This window comes from Gadus macrocephalus, chromosome 9 (assembly GCF_031168955.1).
Source record: "Gadus macrocephalus chromosome 9, ASM3116895v1".
Taxonomy (NCBI): domain Eukaryota; kingdom Metazoa; phylum Chordata; class Actinopteri; order Gadiformes; family Gadidae; genus Gadus; species Gadus macrocephalus.
The window spans coordinates 5994667-6021060 of record NC_082390.1 but is presented as its reverse complement, the minus strand read 5'-3'; the positions used below and the strand labels follow the sequence as shown (position 1 = coordinate 6021060).

At 49.2% G+C, this 26394-nt stretch overlaps 1 protein-coding gene across 12 annotated transcripts; it reads left to right on the top strand.

The window, feature by feature from the left end:
• On the top strand, positions 1-25723 carry LOC132464185 (neuronal cell adhesion molecule-like). 12 transcript variants are annotated; one of them, XM_060060423.1, is made up of 31 exons: positions 174-279; positions 694-707; positions 1384-1487; positions 1985-2178; positions 2695-2817; positions 3144-3314; positions 4092-4148; positions 5332-5443; positions 5898-6082; positions 6943-7077; positions 7779-7925; positions 8405-8516; positions 9196-9362; positions 9794-9941; positions 10394-10518; positions 10879-10908; positions 12065-12166; positions 12828-13025; positions 13703-13773; positions 14305-14530; positions 15030-15145; positions 15451-15655; positions 16062-16184; positions 16818-16994; positions 17532-17564; positions 18557-18616; positions 19515-19637; positions 20335-20517; positions 21366-21497; positions 21965-22043; positions 24875-25723. In XM_060060423.1, the coding sequence occupies exons 4-31, from the start codon at positions 2043-2045 to the stop codon at positions 25134-25136; spliced, it is 3738 nt and encodes a 1245-aa protein (XP_059916406.1). In that variant the 5' UTR covers positions 174-279; positions 694-707; positions 1384-1487; positions 1985-2042; the 3' UTR covers positions 25137-25723. The 12 variants fall into 12 exon arrangements, with proteins under 12 accessions (XP_059916400.1, XP_059916403.1, XP_059916401.1 ...); XM_060060417.1 differs by lacking the exon at positions 694-707 and having other exon boundaries at positions 1-279; positions 1382-1487; XM_060060426.1 differs by lacking the exon at positions 4092-4148.
• The last annotated feature ends 671 nt before the right edge of the window (positions 25724-26394 follow it).

Below are 26394 nucleotides of genomic sequence, written 5' to 3'. Positions count from 1 at the left end.
TCTCTCCCCGTGCAGTGTTGAACGTGCAGCAGCGTGTGTCTTCAGACCTCAGTGAGCTAGAGAGCTGAGTCAAGGGGACTGCACTGCTGCGTCCGGGGGGTGGGGAACTAAACGTCACACAGCTGTCATGGAGAGGAGAGGAAGGATGGGTGTAGCTGACACCACCAACATCCTCACCACCATCGTCATCATCATCATCATCGTCATCACCGTTGCTGGTCCTACTGGTCCTGTCACTACTGGGAACCCTGGTCACAACACTGGAGGTCCCTCTAGACCGTAAGCATACAGCTCCCTGCTAAAGACGACCAGTGTAGGAAGTCTACTCATTGGGGTTTGATATCATTGAGTGAATATGATTTTAAAGGAGTATAATGTAGATCGTAAATAATATTGAACTCTATGATTCTGCTGATCAATCGTCCAAAGTAGGAACTGCTTTAAAATGTAGAAAAACAAACTGATTGATGAAGAAAGTTTCTATATTATACAACCATATTATAACACGAATACAAACGTGTATCCCGTATATTGTTGTGCTCTGACCGTAAGTGAACTGCGTTCCTGGAATAAACCCTATGGCTCTGAGGAATAATCTTTCTGCATCAGAAGTAACACAATACCTTTTATGACAATACCATTTTTCATCCATGCTAATGCCTTCTCTGCCCATTCTTGTTGGAAATGCTGAAGTTCTGAAACGATTGTAAGTTCCCCCCCAGTGTGAATTCATTGCAAGGGTTGCGCAACCCCATTCGCTTGCCGTCCTTCAATTGTTCCTATTCTTTATCATATTCTTTCGCTTTTGTTTGTCGATTTAGACGTTTTTCTATGTTGCGTGTGGATTGGAGATTTTACGAGTTATTTTAGCATGCAATTCGTAAGTTGTTTGTCATTTTTGTGGCTCTTTGAGCTCTTTTTTCGTCCTGTGCGTTTTTTTTTGGTTGTCGCCATTTTTATGAGCATCTCTGTTTATGGGCCCCGGTAAGAGAAAAATATATCCCACCGTACCTTGAACAGCATGTGCGCCCATCATCAGCTGTCACGGTCCATTAGCTGCACCCTGCTGGCTCCAAGAACACATCAAACACCACACGTTATTATAGATAATGTATATCCCCCCCCCCCGTCCCCCCCCCCCGTCCCCCCCCTCGTCCCATATGTTTATGCATGTTTTTGCGGTTGTTTTAGTGCTGATAATGCGTCATTAGGCCCTGTAATTTCTAATAAAATACGACGTGACTTAGTGGCCGAGAGGTCTGCATGCGGTGTTCGCCGTCTCGTGTCTGGTTGTGATCGATCACCGCCGCTACTGAGGCGCCCGGCGGCGCGGCAGAGTGTGTGTTCTCATGGAGACCCCCCCCCCCTGTGGTGTCCGCAGTGCCCCAGCCTCCCACCATCACCCTCCAGTCCCCCAAGGACTACATCGTGGACCCCCGGGAGAACATTGTCATCCACTGTGAGGCCAAGGGCAAGCCCCACCCCCGGTAGGTGTTGTGCATGCCCCGCAGGTGTAACACACACACACACGCACGCACGCGCACGCATGCACGCACGCACGCACGCACGCACGCACGCACGCACGCACACGCACGCACGCACGCACGCACGCACGCACGCACGCACGCACGCGCACGCACGCACGCACGCACGCACGCACGCACGCACGCACACACACACGCGCAGTAAGAAGTACTGTGTTGACGCACACGCACACGCACACACACACACACACACTCTCGCTTACACTCTTTCTTAAACAGAAAGGCATGCGCACAGACATTCCCCTACAAACACACACACACACACACACACACACACACACACACACACACACACACACACACACGCGCACACCTATAGCAAAGGCATCTTGGCAGTACCTCTGATGACAGGCTAGTAATGATACAACAGTCACCAGGTCTGTTGTGTGTTGTTTAACGGCCGCACCCTGACCCCTGAACCCTGAACCCCCCCCCCACAGCTTCTCCTGGACCAGGAACGGGACCCACTTTGACATCGACCAGGAGCCCAAGGTCACCATGAAGCACAACTCGGGCACCCTGGTGGTGGACATCAGCGGGGAGAAGGCGGAGAACTACGAGGGCGTGTTCCAGTGCACCGCCCGCAACGAGCACGGCACCGCCCTGTCCCACAACATCGCCATCAGACAGTCCAGTGAGACACCCTTTCACCCCCCCTGCCGAACCGGTTTCCCGCCATGATCATTTCTTTGTTCATCTGTCTCATTCTCTATATAGTCACCATTTTGTTCATCTACATTGCATTCAACCATTCAGTTCACGAACATTTTTGTCCATTTCCGTCTTTTGTTTTAATTATCCGAACGAATAAGTGGCCTCTTCGGTCTTCAAGGCTCTCTTTCTGGAAGGTAATGGTCTCCTGATGCGGGGGGTTAGAACCGGTTAGAACCCGCATGTCAGCTTGTTCCAGGATTTGGTAGTCACTGAACCCCGAAAACCATCCCCTTTTGGTGTACGTCTCTGTGTCATTCAATTAGTCTACCTCTCCCATCCATCTGCCCCCCCGGGTCCACCCTCCACCGAGCCAGCCCCGTCACCTCTGTCCCCCCGTCCGTCGCGGCCTGTTTACCTCCTGAGAACCGCGTGCGTTTGGAACTAATTGACTCATTTCTACGCTCTCCCGCTAACCCGCTCTGTTCTGTCCAATCAGGGTCCCCCTTGTGGTCCAAGGAGAAGATCGATCCAATCGTGGTCCAGGAGGGCGTGTCCCTGGTGCTGCAGTGTCAGCCGCCTGTGGGCCTGCCCCCTCCTGTCATATTCTGGATGGACAACAGTAAGACTCATGGCACACATTAGAACACATTACAGCACATTATCAGTGTGAGGGCTTTCACCACCAACACCACAGGGAGGAGACCCTGGTACTAATGTGTTTGAATCAATATCAATACATACTTGATTAGAATAGTTAATTGCATGCAGCGCTTTTCAAGACACCATGAGGCATTGTGGGGGATATCACAGATCCACCACATCCATCTATTTTTCCTTTCTTCGGCCTCATTAATGTGCCACCCTGACCCATATCTTATACAAATGTGTGGTTCTTTGTGTGTGTGTGTGTGTGTGTGTGCGTGTGCGTGTGCGTGTGTGTGGCAGACTTCCAGAGGCTCCCTCAGAACAGCAGGGTGTCTCAGGCCCTCAACGGAGATCTGTACTTCTCCAACGTCCGCAAGGAGGACACCAGGAGCGACTACATCTGCTACGCGCGCTTCCCGCACACTCAGACCATCCAGCAGAAGCAGCCCATCACCGTCAAAGTCCTTAACCGTAAGTGTGTGCGTGCATGCTTACGTGTGCGTATTGGTGCATGTCTGTATGTGGTTGTGTTGTGTGTGTGTGTGTGTGTGTGTGTGTGTGTGTGTGACTCTGTGGGTGTATGTAGGCGGTGGGGTGGATGGGATACAAATCTTGGTATCTGTTTGTGTTTCTGACTCCACGCATGTTAAGAGAGCAGAGCATTTGAGACGGAAACAAGTTAACCAAGCAAAACGATCTTAGTGTGGCTACAAAGTAATGGGAAAACACACAAGCCGAAAAACAAACACACCGTGGAGACACATGCGTGGGCACGTGCGCTATCGTACGTGTGTGTCGCGCACAGCGAGGTTAACAGCACAGAGTACCCCAGCTCAGGACACATGCAGCGATTTTCCATTTCTGCTAGCATGCTCTCGGACGCAAGTGGCTGTTGTCACGCTGAAAAGACACATTGTCAGAGAAGCCGTCATTAGAGTATTCTATGTGAGCCAGCCATTCATCGCAGGCCTTTTGTAAAGATTTAGTAGGCACCACCCAAGTCTCCCACAAAAGACCCTTCTCATCCATTCTTGATTTATGAGCTATCCTTCCAGCAGGCGCAGCGAAGTCTATCCACTGCATTCTCAGACTGGGGTTTTGTGTACATGAATACGTGTGTGCGGTTCGTCATATTTATTGTTTAAAAGTCACCTGACTTGTGTTTTTGATGTCTTCATTTTTTATTGTTGGCATTTTCTGTGTGTTGATTTCAACTTGTGGCATGTTTGATTTTCTGTTGTGTTACAGTGGATGCAATCAATGAGACAATGGCAGATTTTTACAATGAGACTGATTTATTTAGTGGTGAGTTTTGGCACCCCCTAGTGTCCAGTCGTCCTCCCGCGAAATCCCGGCTTCTACCCCGAACACTAATGGCTCGTCTTCGTCTAACCCTCTCCCCGGACTCTCTCATCAACCCCGATTGACTCCAACCCTCAGTCAATGTCTAATTCCTTCAGATATCACGCTTCCTTGAAGTCGCTCTGATACTTGCTTCAACCTGATCACACCTTACCTTTTTAACATATTATCCAAGTATAAGTCTAATCACCTTGCAGAGCACCAAAAACGTCCCCCTTTTCTTTTAACCTAACAATTATACCCACATTTTGATCCCCCTCCAACTCTCCTCAATTCTCTGCTAATTTCCTCTCTCCCTTTCGGTCTCCTTGTCCGCTACCGTCGACGTTGGCTCCGTAAACCTCATGCTCTTGTAACAACAACCGCTGTAAACACAATGCCATGCCATCATTATCCCAGTCCTCCCTGCGTGTCTCCCAAAAGTGTTTGTCCCCCTTTCTTTGTTTTGTTATTGTTTCCATCAATGTATTCTATGTTCAACAAGTCATACCAGAGCGTTCAACGCAATGGAATTCCCACACATCAAAATACCAGCTCTGTCAGACGACAGGCTGGGCTGTTCTGAGTCAACCTGCAGATGCTCGACCATGCTGCTATCTCACAGGCTCACAGAGGAACAGGTGAAACAAAGCAACTCCCACTTTAGGATTACAAGACGTGGGGAAATGAGTTCTTTCTAATCCCGTGATGTCATTGGTCATGAGTGCGATGAACCCTCCCCTTTTGGTGTCACGTTTCATCTGTCTTTTGTGAGCTGATGAGAAGGAGTTAGTCTGGCTCTGCCTGATTAGCCCAGAAGCAGCAACCGTCAGAGTAATTGATTGGCTTTTAACAAAAAGGCTATTACACAGAAAATCCAGCGACAAAGTGAGAGATTTCTTTAAATCCCCAGCCTTAGACAAACCCCACAAAGCCAATAATGGCCATTCAACAAATTGTTTGTAAAGCAAATTGCTTCTGAAACCGGAAAGTAAACAGCAAAGGGTGTCTCTGTTTGTGTTTGTGTGTGGCTGCCTTCCTGCCGGCCTGCGTGCCTGCCTGCGTGTGTGTGCGCGTGTGCTTGTGTGCGTGCCTGTGTGTGTGTGTGTGTGTGTGTGTGTGTGTGTGTGTGTGTGTTTGAAAACAGAAGCCCCAGCGGACGACAGGAAGCCCACCTTCCTCATCCCGTCCGGTGCGTCCAGCACTCAGCTGGTCCTGCGGGGGCAGGTCCTGGAGCTGGAGTGTATCGCCGAGGGCCTGTGAGTGAGACAAATATATGCATGTATTCACCCCCCATGCCCACTCGCACGGGTAAATCATGTTCATGTGTCCGCTCTCTGTTTACACCCACTGCTTTGTGTCCCTGCTTCTCCCCTTTCCGTCCTTCCCCCTTCCTCCCTCTCTCCCTGCCTCCCCTCATTACCACCCTCATTCCTTTACTCCCTTCCTCCCTCTCTCCCTCCCTCCCGCCCTCATTCCATCCTTTGCTTTCTCCCTTTTCTCCCTCCCTCCCTCATTCCATCCCTCGCCTCACTCCTCCATCCCTTGCCTTTCTGCCTCCCTTTCTCCCTCCCTCCCTCACTCCCTCCCCCCCCACTCCTCCTGCCTCCCTTTCTCCCTCCCTCCCTCCCCTCACTCCTCCCTCCCCCTCCCTTCTTTCCTTCCCTTCCTTCCCTCCTCCTCCTCTCCTCTCCTCTTGGACCCTGGCTGCAGGCCCACTCCCCAGGTGTCGTGGACCAAAGTGGGCGGAGATCTCCCGACCAAGCGCACCTCCTTCCTGCACCACCAGAAGACGATGTCCATCGTCAACGTGTCCGAGTCGGACGCCGGGGAGTACCGCTGCTCCGCCAAGAACCAGCTGGGCTCTGCCCACCACAACATCCGGGTCACCGTCAGAGGTGGGTGACGTGGTGGAGCACGCGGGAGAAGAGCACCTGCCCCGTGTGTGTCTCTGGCTCTCTGTAGTTCTCGCTCTCTCTCGGTCCCGCACTCTCTCTTGCTCTCTCTCTCTCTCTCTCTCTCTCTCTCTCTCTCTCTCTCTCTCTCTCTCTCTCTCTCTCTCTCTCTCTCTCTCTCTCTCTCTCTCTCTCTCTCTCTCTCTCTCTCTCTCTCTCTCTCTCTTTCTCTCTCTCTCTCTCTCTCTCTCTGGGTATCTGTTACCTTACTCACACTTGTTCACTCCAAAGTCAGTCTCTCATCCTCTTTCCCATCTCCTTCTCTCTGTCTCTCCCTCTCTTTGTCTCTCCCTCTCCATTTCTCTCTCCCTCCATCTTTCTCTTCTCTCTCTCTCTCTCTCTCTCTCTCTCTCTCTCTCTCTCTCTCTCTCTCTCTGTGTCTCTCCCACTCCATCTTTCCCCATCTCTCTCTGTGTCTCTCCCTCCATCTTATTCCATCTCTGTCTGTCTCTGTCTCTCTCCCTCACGCTCTCTCTTCTCTCTGTCTCTCTCTCTCTCTGTCTCTCTCTCTCCCTCTCTCTCGCTCTCTCTCTGTCTCTGTCTGTCTCTCTCTCTCTCTCTCTCTCTCTCTCTCTGTCTCTGTCTCTCTCTCTCTCTCTCTCTCTCTCTCTCTCTCTGTCTCTGTCTCTGTCTCTGTCTCTCTGTCTCTGTCTCTGTCTCTGTCTCTCTCTCTGTCTCTCTCTCTCTCTTCACCCACTGTGTAATTGATTTATGCGCGGGGCAGACAGCAGGGCTCTGTAGCGTGTTCTGTATGATTAATTCTCCCGCTCTCCACCTGCCGCCGCGCTGCGCCCTGCTTCCAGCTGCTCCGTACTGGATCAGCGGCCCGCCTCGTAACCTGGTGCTGGCTCCCAGGGAGACCGGGGTGCTCACCTGCCGAGCCAGCGGCACCCCCAAGCCCTCCATCGCCTGGTCCATGAACGGCATCCCCGTGGAGAGTAAGTGAACCCACCTGTTCAACACAGCCTCCCCCTCTCCCTCCTACTCTCCTCCCGTCCCCTTCTCCCTCCCCCTCCCCCTCTCTCTCCTACTCTCCTCCTGTCCCCCTCTCCCTCCCCCTCCCCCTCCCCCTCCCCCTCTCTCTCCTACTCTCCTCCTGTCCCCCTCTCCCTCTCCCTCCCTCTCCCCCTCTCCCTCCTACTCCTCCCGTCCCCTTCTCCCCCGCTCTCCCTCCTCCTCCTCTCCTCTTTTCCTCTCCCCCTCTCCCCCTCCTCTACCCTTCTCTCTTCCCTCTCCCCCTCTCCCCCCCAAAAAAATGTCTTTGCTTGTCAGAACGTCTGCTTCGAAAAAAATGTATACTAGTTATGCAGATATATTTTTGGTGTATTTAGTAGTTATTTTCATATTCTTATTTGTATAGAATTTCTATAATTAAAAAAAGTAATACTTTTTTTAACTCTTTTACAATTATATTGCTGTGGCTGTCCTGTATTTTTGCCTTTGACACCCACATTTTCTGTCTCAAGGATTCCTCGTACCTAACTTAACTAACATCAAACAACTCCCCCTTCTCCCCCTTCTCCTCCTTCTCCTCCTTCTCCCCCTTCTCCTCCTTCTCCTCCTTCTCCTCCTTCTCCCCCTTCTCCTCCTTCTCCCCCTTCTCTTCCTCTCTCCTCCACCCTCCTCCTCGTCTGCCCAGACTCCATCGACGACGACCCCAGCCGTCGGGTGGAGGACGACTCGGTCATCTTCACCGAGGTGCAGCCGGGCGCCAGCGCCGTGTACCAGTGCAACGTGTCCAACGAGTACGGCTACCTGCTGGCCAACGCCTTCGTCAACGTGCTCTGTGAGTCGGGGCTCCGGGAAAGCACAGAGGGACCCATCCCCTCACAAACATACACTTCTCCCTCCCCGCTCCCTGGCTCTGATGGCACTTCAAGAAAATATTACTTAGCATTGTGTAGCGTCTTATCCTAGCTATCGTTGTTGTATTCGGGGACTGGGTTACAAAGCCATTGTAAATGCTTGCCACTTGTTTATACGATGATCTCTACTGTACCAACAGCGATATATCGTTGTTTGTACTTATTGCACTTATTGTAAGTGTCTTTGGATAAAAGCGTCTGCTAAATGCCCTACAATGTAGGGCATTTAGCAGACGTTTTGATCCAAAGATGCGATCAAGAGCATCATTTACGTGTAGGGCCTGCATGTAAATGATGCTCTTGATCGCATTGATTTTAGGAGGTTGGGTGTGTCCGCACAGCAGGGGGCTGTCTGTAAAAGGCTTGTGCTTGTCTCCCACCCCCCCCCCCCCACCCCCAGCCGAGCCCCCCAGGGTGCTGACCAAGGCAGAGAAGGTGTACCAGGTGATCAGACACCACCGCGCCCTAATGGACTGCGCCTCCTTCGGCTCCCCCGTCCCCAAGATCACGTGGTGAGTCTGCTGATATCAAACCACCTTAATATCAAAGAAACGTGATATCAAACCAACATCAAATACTGTCGCCCCGGCGGTATTTGATACGGTGGACGTGCGGTAAGTCGACGGACGCGTCGATGTTTGCTTGTGTGTGCTTTATTCAGACTAAATGATAATCCTCTTCCAAGTTTGAATGTGTATATTTAAAGGAACAGTACGTGTTTTCTATTTGCATACATTTATGATTATTTATTTTGAGGAACTCTAATAACCATGTCCATTCGTTCTTGATATTAATTAATAGCATGCAGATATACCCTCCTGTGCACTTTATAGGACTCTCTCGTTCCATTTCAAATTCACTGTCTTCACATACTCCCACACTTGCCTATTATGTCCGTCGAGGGTCTCGTATTTGTCTTTATTTAGTTTTATCACATCCATCTATTAATCTGTTGTGTTAAGTCCCTCGCAAGACCTTGTATGCAAGAGCCACCTGTGTCAGGCTAACTCCCATCGCTGGTTCAGAGACTGGCCTGCTGGTCTCAGGCTAACTCCCGTCACTGGTACACAGACTGGCCTGCTGGTCTCAGGCTAACTCCCATTACTGGTTCAGAGACTGTTCTGCTGGTCTCAGGCTAACTCCCATCACTGGTACACAGACTCACACTCCCCTGTCCTGCTTGACTTTCAGGTTCAAAGACGGCAGCTCCAGCACCCTGGACGGGGAGCCGTACGTGATCCACGACAACGGGACCCTGGAGCTCCACGTGGCGCAGGCCCTCTACAGTGGGAAGTACACCTGCGTGGCCCGCAACTCCCTGGGCACCTACGAGAATCACGTCTACCTGGAGGTCAAAGGTGAGCAACACAGACCTGTCTGTCGAAGCACATAGATTGTTTGTTAGCATGTAGCTCCCGATTAGCATCCTACGGCAATCTTTGCCAACATATTACAAATGCACCACTATTCAGGTCATGCATTTCTAGTTGTATTAACTCTCGGTTGTTGTTTTTTTGTAGATATTTGCGAGTTTTTGGTTTTTGTTATTTTGGTGCCTCCGGGGTAAACCTTGGATATTTTTGCCCTTTTTGGCCATATCTTTTTTGTTTTGAGCTGCTCTGAATGCCCTCTTGTCTCTACAAACTTCCCCTTAGGTGTGTTGTACTCTGTGTCTGGTTTCCGATGTTGGAGAAATACGATCCGCCCGTATTACAATTGAACCCTAGCAACGAAATGATCTTCTGAAATGTAATCCGTGGCGAATCACCTCCGACCCCCTCTCCGCCAGATCCGACCCGCATCATGAGACAGCCCGAGTACAAGGTGGTGCAGAGGGGCATGTCGGCGGTGTTTGAGTGCAAGGTGACCCACGACCCCTCGCTTCTCCCCACCATGACCTGGCTTAAAGACAACGACGAGCTGCCCGACGATGAAAGGTCGGCTACCTTCCTGTGCTTCCCCCGAGCAAATGCTCTTCTGTTACAGCATCTTCAAACATACTTTATTCTTCACTGTGGTTTTAAAGAGCGCCTGACCGAACAGTGAAATAAAGCAGTTGGAACAAAGGAATCGCTTATTTAACCGCTATTTTCTGATTGGCTGAACTTGGGGGCGGTTCTCGATTTCTTTCAAACCCTTTCCTCGCTTTCTTGGAAATGTATTTACATTAATGTGGATGCACAGTTCCGATGTCATCACAATCAAAACGTTTATTATTGACTATAGCAGTATTTTTCTTCAAACATATTTCATTTAATTAATTCACTTTATTAATCCCAGAAGGTAAATGCAGGATAATGGATCTATTTACTGTGTATCCAGAATGTATACGCAACAGATCTGGACTGACCCTGTCCCTATTTTGCTAACGTCCTTCCGGTTCAAACAGGTTCATCGTGGACTCGGACACCCTGACCATCGCGGAGGTGACGGAGGGTGATGAGGGCATCTACACCTGCATCATGAACACCACCCTGGACCACGACTCGGCCAGCGCTGAGCTCTCTGTCGTCGGTACGTACCCCGCCCCGCGCCCGCCCCCAGCTAGACCGGGAGGCTCTGTATACCTATTCCTCCTCCGACAACTTCATGAATACTTTATTCCCTCCCGACAACTAACCTTCTCAGCCTCCGGTGAGCCGCTAAGTGTGTTTGTCCCCGTCTCGCTCACCTCCAGGATGTGTCTCCGAGCCTCATCAAGGTTAATTGCCTCCAGGCTCGGTCAGGGTTTCGGAGACTCTGAGCGGATCCGGAGAGGGCGATTATCGCCGTGGATGAATATTTCATTGTTGTCTTCCTAGAAAAAACGGTTGACTATGACTAAACCCTTGTTCGCTTCCTACCCTTTGCACATTACGCCTTCCTGTGCGGTAGAGGCCGAGCCCACTCCTGCTGTTGTCTACGGTAAAGCGCCCCGCGTCACGCGATGGGCATCCAGATGTGGCTGGGTGCCGGTTTGGTTGTCTAGACCTGTTGGTGATAGCATGGCACGGGATGGCATGGGATATGTATTGTAATGTCATGTGACTGTGATCAAGTGTTGGGCATTGTGTTTTATTTTGTCATTTTTGTCTTTGCTTCTGAACAGTGCAATCCATCATTTTCATTGTAGTCTAACAAATGAATCATCTCACGTCTGATAGCAGACTAGCTCAAATCTGGGTGAATAGGGGAGTTTCACTTTCTTTTGCTTTTGTTTTGACCAATCGTGTTTCTGAAGCAGGGCTGACAGCAAACACAAATTCGGACTGCACTAGAAAACGGTTCCCGCTAAGGCTAAAGAGCTACAACCTCCTGTCCGTACAACTGCGTTCTTAGAGAAAGGGTCTGGAAAGTTTTCAAATCAACAGTGTCGACTGGCCCACGTAGAAACAGACTTATTAAAAAACCCTTCTGAGGATTCATCCTCTCCCCCAGAAGTCGTGCTATAACATAGTTATACTGCTGGATCCCAGATATGAGAGACTAAATTATGATATGATTGAGCTGGCTGGCAGTTATTTTTGAGCTGCGTTTGGAATGTGAAGATTGATGTTTTTTTAAACCCAGCGTTTTACCATAATCGTCCCATCATATGAGATCATTTGAAAGTGATGATTCAGCTGATCTACCGAGCTCTCTGACTCACACCTCACCCCAGCTTCATCTCAGGGGACCATTTTGGAGATGTTTTCATATGCATGTGATACTTTGAAGTCAATTATTACATTCCCGATCACCATACCGTTACAGTCCGACTTGGCCGTTCTGGGAGTTCCAAACGTATGAAGCATGCGTAGAGGTAACCAGCCTGCACTCTGAGATGGTTGATGGTTGAACCACGGAGCACCAGTTCTACGGGGGTTAGGACCGATCAGAGACGTTCCGAGTTAACTGACGTATACCCACCCTCACCAGATTCCCCGCACTTTCCTTTTTTTTTGTGCGGGTCCATCCGTGGCATTGCATGATACTCGTCGTGTACACCGCGTGTACGTGTGCTTGTGCTTTTTGGGAAGCTCCGTCTGATATGTACGGGCCAGCCGGCTAAAGGTTTGGTTTGTTTGTATTTCCTCTCCAGAGCGCCCAGATCCGCCCACGGATCTGGAGCTCACAGACAAGAAGGAGCGGAGCGTGCAGCTCACCTGGACGCCAGGAGATGAGAACAACTCCCCCATCGAGAGTACGCCTCCCCGCTGTGTGTGTGTGTGTGTGTGTGTGTGTGTGTGTGTGTGTGTGTGTGTGTGTGTGTGTGTGTGTGTGTGTGTGTGTGTGTGTGTGTGTGTGTGTGTGTGTGTGTGTGTGTGTGTGTGTGTGCATGAGTGTGAGTGTAAATGCGTGCGAGCGAGCGAGTGAGTGTGTGTGTGTGTTAGTCCGTCCCTAACGCTACGTTAATGATGATGGCGTATGCGTGAGTGTTTTTCCGTAGGGCCCATAACTCACTCACTGAAGACTGTACTGTCATGTTTGCATATATAGAACGTGGACATAGTGTTTATTTTAATTTAGTTTGCTCACAGTTGAGCAAACAAACTGAAAGTGTTCAATTAGTCAGACTGAGTGTCACCTACTTACAATGGGAGCACTCCGACGAGTGCTACGTAATCATGTTTGTGCAATAGCTCAAAGCGCTTTAGTTGTATCATATAAACACCTAGAAAACAGGATCTTCCTTTCGAGAGGATATTTAATCCAATCCAATGCACATTTTCCAATCAGGGATTGAGAGAAATATGGAGGAAGTAGGAAAGAAAACCAAGGCAATATATATAAGGATTAAGACACCCATGTGATGGATAGAATCACCGGATGTTAAAACGGCGTGTCTTCTCCCGGGTTGTCAGAGTTCCTGATCCAGTACGAGGACTCTCTTCACCACCGCGGACACTGGCACAACCTGACGGAGGTGGCGGGCACTCGGACCACCGCCAACCTCCCGCTGTCCCCCTACGCCCACTACACCTTCAGGGTGCTGGCGCTGAACGCAGTGGGGCTCAGCCGTCCCAGCGCCCCCTCCAGGATGTACAAGACGGAGGCCGCATGTGAGTACGCTGCAGCCTTGCTCAGCGGCACACAATTGCAACACACAGCCGCCGCTGTTACTGGGGGACTGGTACTCATCCCTGCATCGCTGGCGCGCTTTAAAAAAAGAAAGATGCATTCCACGCTTGAGATATCCGATCAGAAGCGAGACGTCTTCCGACGTTTTGGGGTGAAATATATTGAAAGATGTCTTTTGTGATAGAGTGCTCGCTGTGATGCAGACCGGTGCTATTGAATGGGCTGTAAATATTTCATACCGTGGTGAAATATTGAACAGCTGAAATCCACCTGAAGGCTCTTGGCTACTGGGAGCCCCTTAACAGACCTGTCTGTTCCTAAAAGCGCTGTTGTTGTGTGTCACTGGCTCACTTTCGCCCCGACTGCTGCTGCTGCTGCTGCTGCTCTTAATATCTGGTCGGGTTTGTTTTGAACCGCTTTGCATTTCCGATATCGATTGAATGCTTTCGGTTGTTCTCAGCCTGACTTGAAAGTCTCTCCGGCTGAAAGCGTCGGCTGATTGGCTAATGACTAAATGTGTACTACATTTTTATGTTTTTATGTCGACAACAGGGAATCAAGTTTTTATGTCGACAACAGAGAATCAAGTTACGGCTCCTCAGCAACACTCTGGGAGGAAATCTAGTGCTGAGTCATGTGTTTTGTTTTTCCTTCCCAGCTCCCGACGAAAACCCGACTGGAGTACACGGATCTGGCACTGAACACAACAACCTGGTCATATCGTGGAAGGCAAGAAAAGCCCTTTGCAGACACTACTGACTGTTGACCATTGCGCACAGAAATCATAAAGAAACCTTCACCCCCGTCCAAAGACGGGGTTGAAGTGGACACCGAGTGGACACGTGTGCCGTTGTCATGTGGTGGTTTTGGAAAACACTGATGGGATGACTGGAACGATAGGATCCAGACATCAGTGGCCGACCGAAGTGGTCCGGCCTTGCACGATAGAGAAGTGTGGGTGGGTGGGGGGAGACTTTATCGAAAGAAAAGCCTTGTGGAGCGTGTGGAGGTGTCCCTGAGCGGTACCCCTAACCCTGACCGTTCTCGAACGAGCCGGCCGTTGCCTTGCGTGGTTGACGCCTCCATGGGTGAATGTTAATCAAGAACGACTGGCCACTGGATTAAAAAGCGCATTATAAATGCAGTCCATTGACCATTTACATTCAGCTACAGGCATCCCAATCTTGCCCTTGGAGAGCTCATTCTTAATTTAGTGGAAGCTCGAACGTGACATCTGTGCTCTCTCTGTCTTCTCTTCAGCCGCTGAAGGGGATCCAGGCCAACGGTCCCATGCTGAAGTACAAGGTGATGTGGAGGCTGAAGGACGTGGACACGGACTGGACCTCCGTGGTCGTGGCCAACGTCTCCAAGTTCGTGGTGTCGGGAACGCCCACCTTCTCCCCCTACGAGCTGAAGGTGCAGGCCGTGAACAAGCACGGCAGCGGGCCCGAGCCGACCGTGGCCCATGGGCACTCCGGAGAGGACTGTGAGTCTGCGTGAATACCGTTCAAGGATACCTTAATTTAAAAAAGATAAAATATTGTGTTGATTTATGATACATACTTTATTATCTGTAAGTCCCTTCAAGTAAACTCACCGAACATAGATCAGCTACAAATTCATTATGCATAAGACAAAATACAAAAAAACATATTGTAATGCATTTGTGCGGGATGGAGGATGAGATGTCTATATTGACTGTAGACTTATTTTATCGATCTATCCAGTGTTAATGCTATAGTCTGGTCCAGGATCTATAAGGACCCATCTATAGCTATATCTATTTATATCTATATCGTTATCGTTATCCAGTGTGTTGATGCTGTGGTCTTGGCCAGGATTTTATACAACATATCTATTCATCTAACTATTTGGTCTAGCTATGGTCTGTTCAGGGTATATGAGGACATATCCATATCTACAGATCTATCTTTATTTCTAAATGTATTGAGTTAATGCTGTGGTGTGAACGCTGTGTCCCCCAGTGCCAGTGGCGGCTCCAGACAACACCCAGGTCCTGGTGTTGAACAGCACGCTGGTAGAGGTGCACTGGGACCCCGTGTCCCTCAAGTCCATTCGGGGACACCTGAGGGGGTACAAGGTGAGGGGCAATAAGAAGACATGCACGCACAAAGGCACACGCACACCCAAAGGCACACACACAAACAACTCAAATAGGCACACACACACACACACACACACACACACACACACACACACACACACACACAAAACTTGGTAACCTCAAGAGGATTCCCAACATAACTTTGAAGACTTGAAGATAATTAGATATTCTAATTCGTTGACAGTGCTGTTTTGCTGTTCTACCTGAGGGCCGTGTAAAAAAAAAATGCATCGTCGTGGGGATTTAATGTGCATGAGCTGAACCGACCGTTCGACCACCAGGTGTACTACTGGAGGGAGCTCAGCCTCCACAAGCACAACCCCCGCCACGTGGAGAAGCAGATCCTGGACTTCAGCGGGAACCACACCCACGGCATGGTGCCCGGGCTGAAGCCCTCCAGCCACTACTCGCTCAACGTGCGCGTGTACAACGGCAAGGGAGAAGGCCCGCCTAGCCCCAGCCAGACGTTCGAGACCCCCGAAGGAGGTGGGTAGCGCAGGGGAGCCGTGCAGGCGTGGGGGAGATGTCTGTGCTATGGTTCCTTTGCGGTTGTTGTCGTCGTTGTTGTTGTTGTTGTTGTTGTTTTGGTTTCTAGGGCGATGTGAAAAATTGATGTCTCGCTAGGATCTTTCTCTATACTTTTGAAACGTCGTTGGATTTGTTCTGTTACATTTCGTCTCTCTTTCTGTCTTTCTTCTCTCTTCTCCCCCTTTCAATCTTTTTCCGTCTCTGTTTTTCTACGATCTCCGTCTATAAATACCCACGCGTCTCTCTCCTCCTAGCCCTTGCTGTCTCCTGTCAGCACTGCTGTCCTCCTCCACGAGTCTGTGGGTGAGACAGACAGCGTAACGCCGTGAGCCCTGACACAGTGATCCTTGTTCCCCCCCCGCAGTCCCCGGCATCCCGTCGTTCCTGACGGTGTCAGATCCGGGCCTCGACTCCCTGACCCTTGAGTGGGGTCCCCCCAAGGACCAGAACGGCCGGCTCACCGGCTACACCCTCACCTACCAGCCAGGTATGACGTCACCACATTAGACCGGATTAGACCGGATTAATCCACTTCGTAACGGGAGGTCTCATAAGTCGAAGGTCTCATAAGCACAGCAATATTAATAATGGCACCGCGCTTAAATGGGACATCCGCATAACCGCCGAGCCGTGACTCCACGTCTGACTTCATCAGTCTAGTATGTAGGTCTGGTGGCGTTCCGGGCATCCCGTTGGGAATGGCTTAACCGCTCGTAATAAGAACCACGGGGAAAAAACCACGGGGAGCTTGTTCCGTTAAACAGACGTAGGGCGTTCCGTACGTGTACTCCTCCTCCCGGGTACGATGGTACATATTAACCCTGCGCCCTGTGCCACTTCCTCCACTCCGACCTCTCCCATTTTACTAAATCCCCTAACCTCTGACTTTAATCCCCTTTGGTCTCATCACCCCCCATCTAACCCCCACCCGACCCCCACACCCGCCCCATCTCGCTGCTTCCCCGGCTACGGATCCCACTTTTCTTTTCTCGCCCCTCCCATCACTACCATCGCCCCCAACTCCCCACCTTTCGTTTCCACCCCTCCTGCTCCCCTATCCCCCGCACCCCCCCCGCCCTCCTCTGGCCTGGTTCACCCTGGCTTCTCCTGGTTCCTCCAGTCAATAGCTCCAACGAGCCAGGCCCAGCCAAGGAGCTGTCCCTGGGCCCCAACGAGACCAACGTCACCCTGCCCCACCTCAAGTACAGCACGCGCTACAAGTTCTATTTGAGCGCCAAAACAGCCAAGGGGGCTGGACCCGCCATCCCACAGGAGGCTGTCACGATCATGGACGAAGGTAAGCCGGGTGACCCCCCCCTGCAGTGGATGACCCCCACCGAAATACTTCAATAAGAACATTTCTCAGATGTTTATGTGAGATATATGTATATTCCGGAGATTCATATTGCGGGAGATACCGTTGCTAGATCGGATTTGAAGGATCCCACAAAATCCACGGAGACTGTCGGTCGCGTTCTCCGTGGATTGTTTGTCGTGGGACCCTTTCTTCACAATGCCTTATCTTGTACGTGCTTCATAATGTACATCGTGCCCATTGACGTGCCCCTAGCGTGTGATCTTATACAATGTGCATTTATTTTGCACAGCATGACATAACACATGACTCTGCACACGTCAAATCTGGTGACCCAGTTTATCGTGATTCACTGCACACGTCACAAAGATTGGACTCAAACACTGTGAAATGAAGCAATGCTTGACGCCTCTACAGCCCTTATCGACTTCCTAATGAAACAACTTTAATCAAAAAACGACAGCTCCATACTCTACTGTTGCCTGACATGTGTCTCTCTGACCCATTTCTCTACACAAGCGTTTATGCCTCATCAGATAGATGACAACTCAGGTACCGATGGTAGCCATTATAAATGTGCATGAGTTTTACCATCCTGAATCCATTCAGCATGTCCTCCTCAGCCAACCCCAGCCTCCCCATCTGTCTCCCCATCGCTTCATGCAGACCTTTGATAATGAGGCAACACATTGATGAAGCAACGGAGGGGGCGTCTCAGATGTGTGATGGGGGCAGGGGGTAGTGTTTGGGCTAAGGGGGTTCGACTCCCAGCCGAAAGGTACTTGGTTCGATCCCCCGGGATCCCATCCTGAAGGCATCCTTCAACGACATGCAACCTGCTTCTCATATGAACGACATGTATCTGAATTCACTGGGAATTCACACTCAGATACTTGTCATTAATATGAGTAGCAGGTGCAAGTCATTCATATGAGAAGCAGGCATCTGAATTCGCAGTGAATTTAGATACCTGCTCCACACATGAATGACAGGTATCTGAATACCGAAACATGTCATTCATATGAGGATCAGGTGCATGTCATTAATATGAAAAGCAGGCGTCTGAATTCATTGTGAATTCAGATGCAAGTCATTAACTTTGACGGGCAGGTTTCCAAATTCACCATAAGCCGCTTTTGCTAAAGCCTTTTTTGCCAAATGACCACATAGCATTCGATGATAACACTTTATTATTGACCATACTTTGATGCTGTATTTTGTAAGACTTCCCGCTCTCTCCCTCTCCCTCTGTGTGAGGGCTGCTGCTCAGTGATGCTGCTGATCAATGCATGGCTGGAGATGTTTGGCTTGGCATGCCAGTGAACACACTTCAAGCTTATGTATAACCTCCACTGTGCTACGCGCTGTATCCACCTGGCTGCTGTTTATGCGTGTCTGCGTCTTGCTCTGTCTCTGTTTTTGTGTGCTCGTGTGAACGTGTGTGTGTGTGTGTGTGTGTGTGTGTGTGTGTGTGTGTGTCTGTGTGTGTGTGTGTGTGTGTGTGTGCGCCTTGAGGTCTTTACCGTTTCTCTGTGTTGTTTCAGGAATTATCCAAGCCTCTCATCCCATTGCACCGTCTCCTCCCCGCCTTCCCATCCGCAAGGGTACAGACGTTAATACGAACCGTTGTGTCGTGTCCACCTCGTTAGCTTCTCGAAGGGCTTGAGTGACATGTAGTAGTCATTTTGATAGATTTGATCTCTGCTTGGATCTTCTTGCAAGTCTTCTTCCCTGCAAATGCGATCAAGCTTAATTTGGTTACCAGCTGTAGCTGTTCTTTGGAGAGTTATCTATTGGTGTATGGAATCCCGCATGAGCAAGGTTACATTTCAGAATTTCAGGAGCGTTTTCAGTGTACATTGCTATTTTGTACTGCCATCACACCGTGGGGCCTGGCCCATAATCCATGACAGTGATGGATACGGTATGACAACGTGTTGAGTGATGCCGGCCTGTACTGAGGCTGCTGTCTGTCCTCGGATCGTCTGTCATGATGGCTTCACCGTTTGTAAAGCTATCGGCCAACTTCCTTGCAGCTATAGCTGCACTACATTTTGATTGAACTACAACATTTATTGCCTGATGGAGGTACATTGTCAATTGTATTTCTTTTATATTTCAAATCTTTTTTGCGGTATATATTTGAATACCTCTGTCAAGGAAGATGGCATTTGGTCATTCTAAATGTAGCTTTGTGAAGAACCTCCACTGCAATTATATCATCATACAATACCATCATAACATTGCTGAAGTTCTGAAATGTGGCTCAAATGCACGAAAGGTGCACGAAAAACCATCGTCCTTATTGTAACTCCAAAGACGTCGTTGCCATTTAATAGACGATTCTTTTAAAACTGCCGATTTCTAACCGTTTTTTAGAAGAGCTGTGAGGTTCATAGATCTAACCAAGGAGCCGTCTCTGTGGCATGTGATCGACCTGACCTTGAGGGACGCGACGGTGAGCTTTGTTGTGCCTTTCTCCCCCCCTCTTTGTGTGCACAGTGGCGTCTGTGGCCCCGTCGTTTGGGAACGTTAGCTCCGTGCCGGGCGTGGAAGGCCCTGTGATCAGTTGGGAATACTCGGGCCCGGAGAGAAAAGTGTATCTAGAATACGTGTTGAAAAACAGTAAGCAACTCCATTCCACCTGAGCGGCTGGCTCTACCGAGCGGGCAAGAGACTCCTACTCCTATCTTTTTTGGCGTGCGCAGGTGTGGAACAAATTGGTCGTGTTGACGTTGGCTCAACGCGACCCCGGGCTGGCAGCCAGATTGTTAATTGCTAATTTCCCGCTATCACCTCAAATGGAACACTAAACAGGTGAAGCAGCACACACATTTGTTTGGGTGTTGCAATTGATTTTTGATAAAGTTATTTTTGTGAATCCCACCTGCGGTAAAGTAAAAAAAAAAAATATATTAATAACTGGTAGTATGGTTCTCTCACCCCGATTTGATATTTGAGATTGCTCGTGGACATAATCACAGTAACATAACATCAAACAGTGCAACTCCATAGTTTAGATCATCAGAGACATCAGACATCAGAGACATTCCCTAAAGGAAAGTCACATCCTCCACACGTATAGTTACGCCAAATTGAAAATATCATACCTAACTCATTAGGAACTCCATGAAAAACACAAACTGGCACCAAACACCAAAGCAACCATAAAACACAGCTAGCCTCGACTGTAGTCGTACACAACAAGTCCTCATCCAACACCCTGTCACCACCGCCACCACCACCCGACACGACCATCCCATCTGCTGCACGCTCACCTCGGGACGGCGAACCGAAAACACCTGCCTCCTCCGTCCTGCAGGTGGAGGTGAGGAGCAGGAGGAGGACGAGAAGGTGGTGTGGCAGAAAGAGTATGTGAACGACTCCCAGGGCGTGGTTCTGAGGGGCCTGAAGGAAGGCCTGGTCTATAGGGTGCGGGTGGTGGCTGAGGGTCTGGACGACCAGTCCCCACACCGCTCCGAGGAGATTGTAGTCACGGTGCCAGGTGAGCCCCGCCCTGCCCGTCCCTGGAGGTCAATGACCCCTGACCCCAGGCTCTGCCTTGTAGCCTCTGGGTCTGGCCCCGCCCCCTGCCAGATGCACAGAATGAGGTTGTGCGTTGTTGTGTTCTCCGTTTATTTGGTCGTGGGGTGTTCTTTGTCTGTTGTTGTTTTTGTGTTTTTTGTGAACCGGAGTCTCTCAGTTGGATATACTTTCAGACCTGTGTTTCTGGCATGTTCCGTAGTGGTTGTAGACACAGTGTGTAGTGGAGTGTATGTTCCCGTTGCGTGGTGACCAGCTGGATCTGTGATGGCTCGGATGATCTGTGTGGGTGCGGGATGGATCGCCTTCTCATGTAGACCCGTGAACGTTTTTAATATAGACCTACGTCATTTCACTTTTTCAACTTACCATAGATGTAACGAACCGTGTCTACTCGTGTGAATGGTGTGTGTGTGACTGTGTGTTTGTGTGTGTTTGTGTATGCTTGCGTGTGCGTGTGTGTGTGTCTCATGGTGTGTGAATGTACGCCTGTGGACTGGAACCTTACTCAAACCTCTAATAAAATCTGCTATTCACAGCAATTGCAGTACCACTCTGCACTGTCTTAACACCCCGATCTAACATCAACATGTTCCGCCTGGACGTATTGTTAACACAACGCCCTCGTACCAATACTAAACCTTTCCCATGGCAACCGTACGTACGCCACACATTTTAACATAGCGTAACGTAGCTGAGGAGGACACTTTTCGCCAGCCCTCAAAAGCAACCTATTGACCCCCTATTCCTTTCCAGTGGAAGCACGCGCGAGGTGCCCAGGTTCTGATGCTCTCTCTCCCCTCTGAGCAGCTATGACCAGCAGGCAGGTGGACATCGCCACGCAGGGCTGGTTCATCGGCCTCATGTGCGCCATCGCCCTGCTCATCCTCATCCTCCTCATCATCTGCTTCATCCAGAGGAACAAGGGAGGCAAATACCCTGGTGGGTCGCGCCGGAGGTCACGTGCAGAATCCACACACACACCAATCACCAAACACGCACACCTTCGTACCACACACACACACACACACACACACACACACACACAAAAGCACACACATGGGCACACCGAAACAGGCACACGCATGCACACACGTACATATGCACACACACACACACATGTATATGCAAACATTTTCCACGCACACACGCAAACAAAAGGATACACAGGAACGTATGCAAGCACACTCACATGCAGGCAGACACACACACACACACACACACACACACACACACACACACACACACACACACACACACACACACACACACACACACACACACACACACACACACACACACAAACAAAAACAGACACCCCGTCACAGTATTGCATCCACAATCAGCCATTCCAGCTTCCCCTTGCTCATGGGTTATGTTTAGACCTGTCCTGGTTTCTCCCCCTCCAGTGAAAGAAAAGGAGGACGCTCACACAGACCCCGAGTTCCAGCCCATGAAGGATGACGACTGTACCTTCGGAGAATACAGGTGAGGAACACAGCCACCTGGAGGCCTCCCCCCAGCCCGTTGCCCTGCCACTCCGTCCTGCCCCCCCCCCCTACCGTTTACAACCCACAAACTCCCGACGAACTAAAGGTCAACGCCTCAACGGGACAAGATGGCGCCCTGCTGTGAGCAAGCGACTTCAGTAAAGCACAAGTTGATCGTCCTTCCCCCTGCTTTCAGGACCGTTTATACATGGGGGGCGATGTGTTACGCAACCTGGAAGGACACTGTTATATTTCGGCATTTCAGAGAGGCACGACGCTCCCGTGGCTAAAGATTCTTCCTTTGGCTAAAGAAATAGGGTCCATTTGAGGGACATTTTGCAATCTTTTAGCAAATAAGCTTAACTTGTTTACCACCCAAAGCATTAAAACCACGTACAGTTAATAAGCTAACAGTTTATGTACAGTATACAAGATTATACGGCGGTCGATCAGGTTATTGCTACCCAAGGCGCGACCCTCATCCTAGAAATAACGTCAGTATTATTCCAACCTCTAACTAACTGCAAAGATTTAACTATGCTTGCAAGCATTCTGTTTTTAAATGCTGCTTCTCCGATCGCAAGATAAAACAAATGCACTTTACTTATTGTATAACCGTTTCAACCTTTTTTTCTATTTGTCAAATTTCTAAGATGTTCTTTCTTTTATATTTGATATTACTTTTTGTATGATATATGCATAAATCGGACCATCTATGGATTCAACGCTGTGGTAGATACAACAAAGTGTGTTCATGTGACATGCATGGAGTAAAAAAATTGTATGTGTTATCAAATGTTGCTATGGGCAATAGTGTGTTAAAAATAATGAGTATATCATGGATATATATAAATATGTAAATCGTTATAAAGGATTGAGATATATATGGATCAGTGTTTGGCATGTGGGAGAGACCATTGTGAGCATCCTAGCTTATGCTTTTTGTCATGTGTGTACCAATCTTCCAGTCATTCTGAAAAATCATTTATTTCAATAGCATAAAAGAGGGACTTCTATTCATACACACACACACATTCACAGACCCATACGCACACGCAAAGACCCATACACACACACACACACACACACACACACACATATACACACACATATACACACGCATGCTCACAGACACACACACACACACACACGCAAATACACGCAAACACACACACACTCATACACACACCGGCCCCTCGATCATCAATTCACGCATCATGAGATTACCAATAAATCACAAGGCAACGTGCTCCAATATTTTAGTGCCTTTGTGAAAGAACGTATACAGTACGTGCAATCTATGCCATGTCCTCAAGGTCCTTCGGATCCGAACGGTAATAGTACAGACATAACTCAACTGAGACGGAGAGAGAGAGAGAGAGAGAGAGAGAGAGGGCCGTTCTCCAATGACCACAGGTAGTAGTAGTAAACTGCTTGCTGGATGTATCATTCCATCATCAGTTCATTTAGTTTTTGTTCTGTGGATTCACACACAATATAGAATAGGAGGCATTTGTTTGTGAATTATTTGGGACGGACACAGGGAGCTGTTTAAGCCCTTTGTATGCCCCCACAGAAGAGCTTGTTATATACTGTAAATCTCTTTCTGATGACTTTGTTTGTTCCTTTCGACACCGTGACTGTGTGTGTGTGTGTGTGTGTGTGTGTGTGTGTGTGTGTGTGTGTGTGTGTGTGTGTGTGTGTGTGTGTGTGTGTGTGTGTGTGTGTGTGTGTGTGTGTGTGTGTGTGTGTGTGTGTGTCTGTTTGCTTGCTATTGTGCTTGTGGGTGTCTTGTGTGTGTGTGTGAGAGAGAGAGAGAGAGAGAGAGAGAGAGAGAGAGAGGGTGTAGTCTCAGTAAAGAGAAGGTAAGGGTAAAGGTAGACCTGATGACTTGCAGTAAATCCCTGGTGGACTTTGACATTTTTCCCATTTGAGTCTGAGATTGGATCATAAAGCCTTCGTAATCATGCCATGTGCCGTATATATAGTTCAAAATCTGATTGGGTGGGTTTTACTTCTCTTTGGTTCGAGCGTGAAATACTCATTCCTGGGAACTGTTCATATACAGTAAATATATGTGTTGACATCGCTTAGATCAGTGGTGTCAGTCGTGTCATGTTTATGCTGGCTTTATGATTGAAGGCTGTCGTCCATCTTGTTATTAATCAAATCACCTCATGTATGCTATCTAACCGTTGTTCGAAGAACGCTGTTCTTTGTGAAAATATTCTTTCTTGTTTGTGATTCATCATGCTTGGGGAAGGTGGTGGGTGGGGGTGAAGGCTGAAACTTTGCATAGATGTATTTTTCATATTTTTGGTTTTTGTTTTTCACTGCAACCTTTGTGTGTGGGGGAAATGCTAGTGTCACCCAACCGCATACTTCCACTCCATCTTTGGTTTCAGAGGGAATGTAAACACAGGACGGTGGCTTGAGTTATATTCCCTGTCTGCCTGATGTAAACCAATTCATAGCAGCCATTCTTTTTTTTAGCTGTGGAGCAAAACCAATTGAATTCTTTCTATCTATTCTTAGTATCTTAGTATAATACTTTGAACACATTGACAGAGTCAAGATTACTTGAAATATGCTGTTATCAGGAATATTTCAGAATAATTTGCAACAAATTCTACCTACCTATCTATCTATCTCTAGCTAGCTATCATTACATGAATAAAAAGTGCTCCAATCTAAAAAAAAAACTAAAAAAAACGAAATGGAACGGCGCGGTGTCGTCGCCGCGTCTCTCACCTCAGCCCCCCCCCCCCCCCCCCCCCCCCCCCCAACCCACCATCCCCTGTAACGCCTGCATGTGGTTCTCTCCCTCAGCGACAGCGAGGACCAAAAACCGCTAAAGGGCAGCCGCACGCCGTCTAGCGGCCGGACGGTAAAGCGAGGCGACAGTGACGACAGTTTAGTTGACTACAGCGAGGGCGGCGGCGACGGGCAGTTCAACGAGGACGGATCCTTTATCGGCCAGTATAGCGGCAAGAGCATCGGCCGGGACACCGTCCAGGGCGAGGGTCCGGAGAGCTCCGAGGCCCCGTCCCCTATCACCACCGCCATGAACTCCCTCAACTCCTTTGTTTAGCGCCCCCTGGTGGACCGGCCCCGTGAACGGCAGAGTTGCGGCCCAGCCCACCCGCCGACCGACCCATCCCATCCACCCCTGCACAACACTGTCCCACTGGCACTGCATGGCTGCTTCATCCATGACATGCCCATTGCTTCTGTACTGTAGTGGCGCTTTGTGACCTGTCGATGTCCACAAGATGGCCGCCGCCCCGGTTGTGTGGAATGACTTTGTGTGTTGTCTCGTTGTGAACTGAAAAGAGGGGTTTAGGTGAAACAATGCTCAAAATTGTTGTGGTTCTTTTTAGAATCAGGTTTTCTTCTAGTTATTCCTGATTTATTTGTTTGTGCTATGGTTATTTTGTCTCTCGGGAGATTTATTTTTCTGTTTAATTGGATTCTAAAACCACTGAATATTTTGTCATTTTGTTATTTAGAAACCCAAAGGCATGAATACGTATCTATTTATGCAGTGGATGCTTAGAAGACATCTGCCTCCAAATGATCATAACACATTATTCTTCCCCAAGACAAAATAAGAAGTGGCATCTCCCTTTTTAGTTGCACCGTAAATGCAGCATCCATCCAAAAACCCATTTAATTGGAAAGTCTCCCCCTCCATCACTCTGTTGAATGCTTCACCTGTGACCATGTGACCAAGGTCACTGCAACGCTGCACGGCTTGTCGTCATTCACACCCGTTGACCTTGTGACCTCTTGTCCCCCCCCCCATCTGACCTAGATATAGAATGAGGTTCACCTCACATGACCTCGGCCCCCCGAGTGCCATGTCTGTCTATTACGCATACAAGGCTGAATCTACGGCCACTGCAGGTCAGGGCAGCACTCCCAGTCTCGTCACTGTTATGATCCCTTCCTGTAAAAAACACAAATCACTGATTACATGGGCGAGTCAGGATGCAAACCCCAGTGTGTTCGCTTGAGTGTGACTGTGTGACTGTGTGACTGTGTGACTGTGTGTGTGTGTGTGTGTGTGTGTGTGTGTGTGTGACTGTGTGTGTGTGTGTGTGTGTGTGTGTGTGTGTGTGTGTGTGTGTCGCTCACCCTCCAGAGAAGATTGCTTCTCCGTCTGCAGAAGCAAACCCTTAATAAAGACGAGAGCGTGTCAATACCCTTCCCGGTCGAGACGCCTAATGATGCCTTGGTAAACAGGAAGCCGAGGTAACGCCCCTACTGATCAGGGCTGTGTCATTATGTTAAGGAATATTGTCAAAAGTGTCGCGCAGTGCATTTCCCTTTGACTCCACTCCACAAGT